This window comes from Odocoileus virginianus, chromosome 3, assembly GCF_023699985.2.
Source record: "Odocoileus virginianus isolate 20LAN1187 ecotype Illinois chromosome 3, Ovbor_1.2, whole genome shotgun sequence".
NCBI lineage: Eukaryota > Metazoa > Chordata > Mammalia > Artiodactyla > Cervidae > Odocoileus > Odocoileus virginianus.
The window spans coordinates 8,449,547-8,460,771 of NC_069676.1; the positions used below are offsets into that span (position 1 = coordinate 8,449,547).

The 11,225-nt window shown below is 38.3% G+C and overlaps 1 protein-coding gene across 1 annotated transcript; it reads right to left on the minus strand.

Annotated features, from left to right (window-relative positions):
- Window positions 1-5,345: 5,345 nt before the first annotated feature.
- Window positions 5,346-9,531, minus strand: LOC110122016 (olfactory receptor 7A17-like). Its single transcript, XM_020869368.2, has 2 exons — window positions 9,521-9,531; window positions 5,346-6,330 (listed from the first exon to the last, which is right to left on the minus strand). The coding sequence occupies exons 1-2, from the start codon at window positions 9,529-9,531 to the stop codon at window positions 5,346-5,348; spliced, it is 996 nt and encodes a 331-aa protein (XP_020725027.2).
- Between the last annotated feature and the right edge of the window lie 1,694 nt (window positions 9,532-11,225).

An 11,225-nucleotide genomic window follows, 5' to 3' on the forward strand; every position in this document is an offset into this window, starting at 1 on the left:
CTTCCTTTCTTTTTAGATCATAACTAAATATACTTATTTATAAATCAGACCAGAAAATAACAGGCTAATCTCTGGTATCTGAGCTAGGCTAGATTGGTTCACAGCTGACTTGAGATATAAATTCTAGTTTACCATTCTCTCCAAACCTCTGCCACAGCATTTACTGGGATCCCAGACTCTCCTGGACGGGAAATATGATAGCAAGGTCTTTTGTGGAATTTCAGATTTCTCCTGAATGGTTGATATTGGAGACTGAGGCTCTATCCCCACATGACAGCTAAAGGGAATGAAGGATCAGTTTCCTAGCCAGACTTAGGTGTGCAAAAGGAAACATATTCTGTGGCATCCAGGTTTCTAAGACTGAGAGGCCTGCAGCAGAGATTTATAGCTCACTTTATCTCATTTGGGCTTCCCTAGTGATTCAGATGGTAAAGAATCTGCCTGCAATGCATGAGACCCGGCTTCGATCCCTGGGTTGGGAAGATCCCCTGGAGAAAGGAATGGCAACCCACTCCAGCATTCTTGCCTGGAGAATTGCCTGGATGGAGGAGCCTGGTAGGCTACAGCTCACGGGATCATAAAGAGCTGGACACAACTGAACAACTAACACACACATCTTCTCATTAGGCATCTTTCTGCTGTAATTCCCACACTCAGAACATGATTTCCCTAGGGACATGAGTCTGGACAGAAAGGAAAATTTTCCTTTTTATTCTCTGTTCCTGAGACCAGGTTACAATGCAGGTGAATTCTGTTTTTATTACTCCTTCTCCTTAATTCTCCTATGCCCAAAGGTGTAAACCTCCCAGCACCTTATTGTAGCCAGAATTAAGTTTTCTCAAAGGCTAAGGCTAAGAATTCTCTCTTGATTATATCCCTTGGATCTTCCAAGCTTTGGCTGGTGGTAAAAACATAGCTCCTGATATTTCTAAAAATTATTTTATGAGTATGAAAGCATTGACCTTTCATATAAAACCTTAAACACTGTGTTCTTGGCTGCCCAACAATTTTTGCCAACACAATTAGGATTTTCATGTACATCAGAAGTTATGAGCTGTCATTTGGTACTTCATTATCAATATTTGTAATTATAAGACAAATTTAGATATTGTCATATGGCATAATATAACTTAGCACATTATAGGGATTGTCTGATTTAATTCTTATAAAAGTTCATCCTGTGATGTAGTCCTCTTTTTGCTTCATTCTCCATTATAGAAATGAGACTCAGGGTGTTTAATGTTCTGCTCAAAAGTATAAATCAAAAAAGGGATGGAGTCTTGATTCGGGGTCTTGATCATCAGAATGCTTTTAGTTCACAAACTCCAATGCAGTGATTCTCTATCAGAGATAATTTTGCAACTAGGTGTATTTTGCAATGTCTAAAGAGATGCTACATTGGGCTGAACACCTGTAATGCCCAGAACAGCATTCAATACAAATAATTATACTGGCCCAAATACCATCAGTGAAAAGGTATAAAAATTGATTCTAAACTAGCACTTCTCTAAATTTAGTGCTCCTACAAATCACCAAAGATTATAATATAAATGCAAATTATGATTCAACAGGTCTGATTCAGGGTGTCAGGGACACTACAGTTCTAACAGTTTCCTACGTGTTCCTGATGCTGCAGGTCCTGGTCTGTGGATCACAGTTTGAGTAGCAAGGAAGTGGCTCTGTTTTATATCCAGGTACAAGTATCTGTAAGTCTTCACCAAGTCTTCCATGTATGTAATTTTGAAAGAATCTTTTTCACTCACTTTATATGCAATAGTAAATTCTGTTTGATTATTTTATAAGGATTCTTGAGTGACATCAAATAAGTTGTATCTGAAAAAAGACTTTTAGTAGAAAGAATAAAATCCCCCAGAAGATTTCTGTGTCATAATCACAAGAACTTTTGAATATTCTAGCTTACATAGCAAGGGAAATTACAACAGCAGATGGAGTATGTTTGCTAATCAGTGATCTTGATATCAGATTAGCACAGATACCCAAGTTGGTCTAACATAATCATTTAGTTCTCTTAGGGAGGAAGACAAAGAAAGAGTAATTAGAGTAATTAGTAATTAACATTTCAAAATGCCTGTGCACTTGAGTTTAAATATGGAGGAAAGACCATAAACCAAGGAAGGCTGGTGTCCACTAGAAGTAAAATATGAAATTTAATGCATGCTGTTCTGCAGCACTTAGAGGGATTGCTGTCCTGCTGACATCATAATTTGAGTCCAGTGAGAACTTTTTTAGGCTTCTAACGTTATAGAACTTTTAGATATGTGTTATAACCTGCTGAAAGTGAAAGTGAAAGTCGCTAAGACGTGTCCGACTCTTTGCAACCCCACGGACTATACAGACCATGGAATTCTCTAAGCTAGAATGCTGGAGTGGTTAGCCGTTCCCTTCTCCAGGGGATCTTCCCAACCCAAGAATCGAACCCAGGTCTCCCACATTGCAGGCAAATTCTTTACACACAAGGGAAGCCCATAGAGATGGCAGCAGTGGGATTTGAACTCCCGTCCCTGAAGAGACTGGAGCCTTAATCCACTGCCTCAGACTGCCCAGGCCATGCTACCACACTTTGTAACTTGCTAATGTGGTAATTTTTAAGAGTATTGTTAGTTGCTCAGTCATGTCTGACTTTGTGACCCGATGGACTGTAGCCCACCAGGCCCCTCTGTCCATGGTTTTTCCAGGCAAGAATACTGGAATCTAATACAGATACTTGTCCAATCAGATGTTGTTCCTAGAAGCTGAGTTTAAAAGACTTTCAACTCAGTCAGTGAGCTTCCTTTAGGTACAGCGTTTTTGTGCTGAAATTCTACCTTAAACAGAGGGAGAAATTTGGGTCCCTTTGAAGATCTTTTGCCCCATTAGCTAATAAAGAGAATTTCATTTTGCCTAAATATAACTGTGGCCATAATTTTGAGGCCATTGTGAATTCAAGGTGGGGAAAGTAATCCATTATTATTAATAAAATTAAGGTCGTGCATTCTACTTTAAATCTTGCTGTCAGCAGTTCTACATTCTTTCTAATTTATGTTAATTCATTCATTCTTTTCACTGCTCTCCCTCTAACTTTCTCTTAAGTTTTGTTTCAACACAAGAAATGGGATTCCAAATGAGAATGTGTCGCCCATGCATATATGTGTGAGTGTGTTTATTTGAGAGAAATCTGTAGACAGATGCAGGCAAATATATACGTACATATATTCCTAACTTTGAACATGGTCTGTAGACTCAGCAAAGTACTTCTGTACTTCTCACTCACTGCTCACAACATTCATATGAAGTTAAGATTTATTATCCCACATTTCCTTCTGACATAAGTAAAACTGAGGCTCAGGGAAATTACATTTTTAGCAAAAACTTTATAAATAAATTAAAACTTATTGTGCAATTATTCAAACTACACAAAAATGGAACCATGTAATGTGTACTGTAAATTTTTGTAATTCAGCAAACAGCATACATTTAAAATGTGTGATTTATTGTGTCTAATTGTGCTCCAGTGGGGGCTTCCCTGGTGGCTCAGATGATAAAGAATCTGCCTTCTATGCAGGAGACCCAGATTCGATCCCTGGGTTAGAAAGATCCCCTGGAGAAGGGAACGGCAACCCATTCCAATATTCTTGCCTGGAGAATTACATGGATAGAGAAACCTGGCAGGCTACAGTCCATGGAATCACAAAAAGTCAAACACAACTGAGCAACTAACACTCACTCACTCATACTCCAATGAGTTAGTTAAGAATTTGAAATCCTCTGGTGGGGCATGGCTCAGGGTAGCATACAGAGAATATGTTTTAAGTCACACCTAAAATTGGTGAGAGAAAACTCTTCTAACTAGGTAGAAAGCAAAGTGTCATATATGGACATTGGAACAGAGAAATTTAAATAAAACAATAAATATTTGATAATCCCAATTATTTCCTATAAAAAGACTGACCTACATATAAAAAAGGAATAAGTTGGCACAAAGTGATTCAAGAGAGAGGAGCAGCACAACATCATGTTCGTCATGGATAAACCTTAAAAAACACAACATAGAGCCTAGCAGTTGATAAGAGATCCAAGAAGAGGTAATCATAACTCCAGTCAACTCCCTATCATATAATCCCATTTGAAAGCAAATGCATTATGTTTAATGATTTACTTTTAGAATGACTTGTTATGAATAACAGCTAACTGTCATGTGTGTTAGTCATTCATTCATGTTGGACTCTTAAGAGATCCCATGGACTGTAGCCTGCCAGGCTCCTGTCCATGGGATTCTCCAGACAAGAATACTGGAGTGGGTTGCCATTCCATTCTCCAGAGGTCTTCCTAACCCAGGGATTGAACCCTGGTCTCCCACATTCCAGGCAGATTTTTTACTATCTGAGCCACCAGGGAAGCCCTGTAACAGTTAACAATACAATAATTTTTGGTACAATGATCAAAAAGAACAGAACTGAGGGAAATTATAACAACATGCTGCTCCTAATTCTGGTCATTTGTTCTGATATTTGAATAGCATTTCACTTCTTCACCTTCTGGATAAGATCGAGTATAACACAGGGGCTTCCAGGTGGCTCGGTATGTAAAACCCACTTGCCAGTGCTGGAGACACAGTAGATGTGGTTTGATCCCTGGGTTGCAAAGATCCTCTGGAGTAGGAAATGGCAACCCACTCCAGTATTCTTGCCTGGCAAATCCCATGACAGAGGAGCCTGGCAGACTACAGTATTAATCTCCATGCGGTTGCAGAGTCAGACACAACTGAGAGAGTGATCACACACAATATTACTATGATTCAAGTTTATTTTATATACAATAATTACAAGTGATTCTACTGAGGTTCCCTCAAACCTAACCGTGAATAGTTAGGAAGATATACATTTACTATCACTACACTTTAACTGGTTACAGCAAAATTTAGAGTTGTGGGAGACACTCCATTTAGAGTACTTGAAGGAATCATATTTGAAGGCTGCAGTGGAAGCTCTTAAGAAGCAGAAAGATAATTCAATAGAAAATGTAATCACAAGAAACAATATTTTACCCCAACAATAAACCACTTCTCATGTGATCACTGACCCTGTGTACATCAATAAGTAAATGGAAATTTCCAAAAATTTCTCATCCACGTTTGGGACAAGCTTAGGGAAAATAGGAAACAGAAAAATGGAAGACTTCATATATCATGCAGACTAAAAGCTTAATCAAGTGGGTTACCTAGATTTGTATACAGAAGTTGAAATTAAAGAAATAGATATACTAAGCAGTTAATATAAGGAACAAATGCTATTTCACAATCTGAACAAATATTTGCTATTCCTGCCTCCAATATTTGAGTCCTGTACTCACAGGCATTTCTTTAGCACCAGGACAAGTTGCACTTTTATACTGACCTTCCAAAGAAACATTTTTAGAGCCCTCTTTATGTCCTTATTCCTCATACTGTAGATGAAGGGGTTCAGCATGGGTGTGACCACTGTGTACATCACTGAAGCTGTTGCACTGGAGAATGAGCTGTGCCCAGTGGCAGAGCTAAGGTACACTCCAAAGCCTGTACAATAAAATAAGGAGACGACTGAGAGGTGAGACACACAGGTAGAAAAGGCTTTATACTTCCCCTGAGCTGATGAGATTCTGTGTATGGAAGATGCTATCTTAGAGTAGGAGTAAAGTATTCCACCAAGAGGAACACCACCAAATATACCAACTCCAAAATACATCACAATATTATTAAGAAAGGTATCACCACTGGCAAGTTGGATCACTTGTTTCAATTCACAGAAAAAGTGGGGGATTTCCAAGACTGTAGAGAAGGACAACCTCAACACCATTAAGCTTTGTAATGAAGAGTTCAGAGCACCTATCACCCAGGATATGAGAACCAGCATTCCACAGAGAATAGGGTTCATGATGACTGTGTAGCGCAGAGGATGGCAGATGGCCACAAACCGATCATAGGCCATCACTGTCAGGAGAAAGATGTCCAACTGTATAAAGAGAAGGAAATAATACATCTGGGCTATGCAACCTTCGTAGGTAATGACTTTGCTTTGAGTTTGAATATTCAGCAGCATCTTTGGGACGGTGGTGGAGGTGAAACAGATGTCCACAAAGGACAGGTTGGAGAGGAAGAAGTACATGGGTGTGTGGAGGAAGGGATCTGAGCTGACAGCCAGGATGATGAGCAGGTTTCCAAACATGGTGATCAGGTACATGGAGAGGAAAAGCCCAAATATTAGAGGCTGTTGTTCTGGTTCATCTGATAATCCGAGAAGAAGAAATTTTGAAATTTGTGTACCATTGCCTAGTACCATATGGTGGTGGTCACTACTAGGGGAAAAAATATATATAATTACATCATTAATTTCTACACGTGTAAAATGCTATGTATTATATTTGTAGTCATTTTAAAAAGGATCTTCTATGTCTGGGTCTCCATTGATACCCTGCGAGAGAACAGACCTGTGGACACAGTGGGGGAAGGAGAGGGTGGGGCAAATTGAGAGAGTAGCATTGAAGCATATACATTACCAGCTGTAAAACAGACAGATAGTGGGAGTTTGTTGTATGATGCAGAGTGTTCAAACTCAGTGCTCTGTGACAACCTAGAGGGGTAGGATGGGGTGGGAAGTGGGAGGGAGGTTCAAGAGGGAGGGAACATATATATACTCATGGCTGATTCATGTCAATATATGGCAGAAACCAACACAGTACTGTAAAGCAATTATCTTCCAATCAAAAATAAATATATAAAAAAATTAAAAATAAAAGGATCTTCTGTGACACCTGTGATTATAACATCCTAAAATTCAGATTCCCTCCCAAGAGTTCATGTGTGACTGTGTTTTAATGCAAAATTCTTTCATGCATCTGAGGAATTTATGTTGAATGCCAGCTTCTAGGGTAAAAGTATAGACTGCCAAGAACAAAACTCCCCACAACACAATAATGAATAAAAATGTGAATTAACTAATTAAGAAACAAATTACCATGTCTTACTGTGATAAATGCTATGGAAAAAACATACAAGTATAAAATAGAATGAATGGTGCTGCTACATTTTACTAGGAGTTCAAGACTTGCAAACAAGCAGAAATTTGAACAGAGGCTTGAAGGAAGATGATGCAGACACATCAGCTTATCTGAGGGACAAATGCACCCTGTTGGGGGAGGAGTCAGTCTAAAGCCTCAGAGGATGTTTCAGCTGTGCTTATCTCACATAGTCAAGACTCAAGGGGAAGCCAAAGTATGGAGGGGAATGAGCAAGAAGAGATGATGTTAGAGAATGCTGAGGAACAATGTGAACTTCCTGCTGCTACTGCTGAACCTTCATTCAAACAGTGTTCCTTTTACATTTTTAATTTTGCTTCAGATGATTCCTATAAATAGAAATGAATCCCCTTTTTATCTCCAACTGACTGGTTGTATCTTTTTTTGTTGTTGTTGGTTCCTGACTTCCTTCACGCACTACAATATTCTTTTATTTTTTTTAATTGGGGTATAATTGCTTTAAATGCTATGTTAGTATCTACTGTACAATAAAGTAAGTAAGCTACAAGGTCATTGTTTGGAGTACATAAACCTAAGTACCACTGCCCAGAGAACTGCTCATACACCACATACCACAACACAGACACAGACACACACACACACACACACACACACACACACACACATTTATACACAGAGACCAGGTACAGCATATTATCACTTATTTGCCTTATTTCCTGGATCGTATCACTTCCAGCCATGATAATTTTGAAAAGATTGATGAAGGGAATTTATCAACATTATATGATCTTTTCCCTAGAGAATCTAGAAATAGTATAGTTGGCAAGCCTCCCAAGAACACTTCATTTAATATGACCTTTTTGTATCTTTCATTAAAAGAAAAATAGAAAGCATTTCTAAAAACAGAAAGAGAAGACAGAAATGGACATATGGAGGAAAACACGATCTACCTTAGGGTCTCACCTCTTTGTAGTTGCCTTGTTCTAAAGCAGAGGCAATGGGGTATGTAAACCTCAGTTTTGCAGGCATTTCATCCTCTAGGATGAGTCTGATGACCTCAATGACCTACACCATGATAACCCCCATGATGAACCCCTTCATCTACAAAATAATATCTAATAAGCTCAGGTGATCTCCAAGAGATTGCGATGAGAAAAAATCTTCCTTATTTGTGTCAGCATTCCAAACCCAGTTATATACCTTTGTTGCAGAAAGCAATCTATCAAAGGAGAAAGGAATCATATCTTTAGGATGTCAAGACACCTTATTGATTGACCATCTCACTAGAAAAATGAACAAAGGGAATTAACCCACAATTTACATCAGAACACAGACAATGTGCTGTAATAGATGAGATAAGAATTTTAAAACATAAATGGTAACAGAGTTTCTGAATGGTTTTAAGTGTCAAACTTTTGAATCGGAAAACCACTGCTTGAATCTTGAATTTGCTGTATGGACTTAGTGAGACTAAAGGTCCATTCAAAATGTTAATGTCCTTACTCAAATAGTGGGGATAGTAGTATTCATCCTCCTAAGTTAGTAGACAAATTTAATCAATATATGTAAAGGATTGACATAGTTCTTTCATTCTTACAAAGTGTATGATTATCACTGGTGATGAGATTTGGCTGATGTTTGTTGTTTTAACTCACAAATGTCTCCATTGCTTCCCCACCTCTTCCTAAGAAAAAATTCCTAAGTAAAGCTTGCTAGCATACCCACTGGAGCATCTTAAGCATAGCTTTTTAATGTGAACGTCCAACATGAGAGAAGATACTATGAAGTGTATGTCTCAAGAACACTGTTGCAAAATAGTATCTATGCCCATGAGTCTGGGTCTTTCCATAATAATAAATACAGAAACTGCTCAAATACATCTTATCATAAAAATCTGAAAAATGCATTTATTTCACTGCACATACCTAGAAAGCTAGTACTTTTTTCTCTCCTCCCCTTAACTGCCAAACTCCTGCTAATAAGTAATAATTTATTGGAACCACTGTATGTTTCTAATTCTTCAATTTCACCCACTGAATTTCCATTCCCATCTCTTAATTGTCATCAACAATCCTTGTGTTGCTGAGTCCAACAGATATTTCTCTTTATAACATTAAATGAATCATAAGTTAATTAATCAGTGTAGCAAACAAATATGGCAAATATCTTGGCTTTTCAAGACAGTTCAGTTCACAGGTGACTGACTTCAGGTAAAAGTTTTCCACTTTCATTCTTGCTGAACCTTCCCTGAAGTATCTATTGAACTCTCAGACTCACCTGAATGGGGTCTATAAGAGGAAAATCCCTGGGTAGATATCTGAGTTCCTCTGTGGATGGTTGATGATAAAGATTGAAGCTCTGTTACCAGACAGGCTTGGAACTCCAGAAGCAAAAACCATGTCTTATCTCGCTGAAGGTTGTATAGGCTGAGGAGATATTTACAACCTCCTATGTCTTCTCCTTAGGCACTTTTCCCATTGTTAGTCCCACCACTGAGTACATCACTTACCTGTGGGACATTGACCTGGATAGACAGCAATTTTTTCCTACTGATTCTCTGTTCCCAGAAGACCAATTAGAAGTGAGGAGAATCTAGTTTTTGTTAACTTCTTCTCACAAACTGTCCTTCCTTCTAGAGGTCTATTAGTTAATATTTTCTCCTAATGTGCAACAGAAGAAACTGTCTTGACTAGGTTCCATGGACCTCTGAAGTATTGTCTTGTTCCAGGGAACAACCTCTCCGGATCTCTAGAACACTGGTGACCGGTGACCCCATTCAATAGGAGAGAGGTGTGTTGTTTACTACAAAACCATATATAATCCTTGGTTTCATATGATTTTGACAAACCAGAAGATTTATACATGTAGCTATAATTTAGAGCTGTCACTTACTCCTCTTTAAATAAGTTTGTTAATTATAAGATATATTTATGCACCATGTGCAAAGATTAGAATTTTATTTGTAGTGTCTTATTTTATTTTTACAAAATTCCATTCTTTGTGGTCTGTACTATTACTAACTTCACTTTACATTTGCAAAATTAGAGCTCCAAAGGGTTAAGTGATCTGCCATAGCTATGAACTGAGAAAGGTGTTTGATTTGATTGGAACCATCTCAAGATATTTCTAATTCTCATGCTCTAGTCCAGTGAATCTCAACAGGGGTGATTTGCCTCCAGAGAACATCTGACATTGTCTAGAGAACATTTTGGTTGTCACAGTTGTGGAGGTACCACTTAGCAGTTTGAAGCAAGGGATGCTCCTCAAAATCCTACAATGCATAGGGTGGCCCCCACCATAGAATTATCCATAACAAATGTGAACAGTAAGAAGAAAAACTATTCTAGACTGGAATTTCTCCAACATCGACATGTGTAGGAGTCACTTGGGAATCTTGTTCAGAAACAATTCTGATTCATGGGTCTATATGGGCCCAGAAATTATGAGTTGATCTGTGCTCCACTCTTGAGTACCAAAGTTATGGTCCAGTGTTAGATTCAGGTGTAGGTATTGTAAAGTCACCAGGCATCCTCCTGCCCATATCAGGAATGACATTAGGTGGTAAAATGTTGGACTCAGTAGATCCCTCCTGCATGCACCTTCCCCATCCCCTCCCCTGATGGTAAACACTAGTTTGTCCTCTGTATCTGTGAATTTGTTTCTATTTTTCATATATCAATTACTTTTTAATTTTTTTAAATTCCACACATAACTGATATATGGTATTTTTCTTTCTCTGTCTGATATGTTAATATTTCACTAAGTATCAGTTCAGTTCAGTTCAGTTCAGTCACTCAGTCGTGTCTGACTCTTTGCGACCCCATGAATCACAGCACACCAGGCCTCACTGTCCATCACTAACTCCCAGAGTTTACTCAAACTCATGTCCATTGAGTCGGTGATGCCATCCAGCCATCTCATCTTCTGTCATACCCTCTAAAATCATCCATCATGTTTTAAATGTCAAAATTATTTTTATGGCAGAGTAGTGTTTCATAATATATATGTATGTATGTATATATATATATATATATATATATATATACATATACACACAATTTATATGTGTGTGTGCTAAGTCGCTTCAGTCATGTCCAACTCTTTTGCCATCCCATGAACTATAGCCCACCAGGCTCCTCTGTCTATGGGATTTTCCAGGCAAGAATATTGGAGTCAGTTGCCATTTCCTCCTGCAGGAGATCTTCCTGATCCAG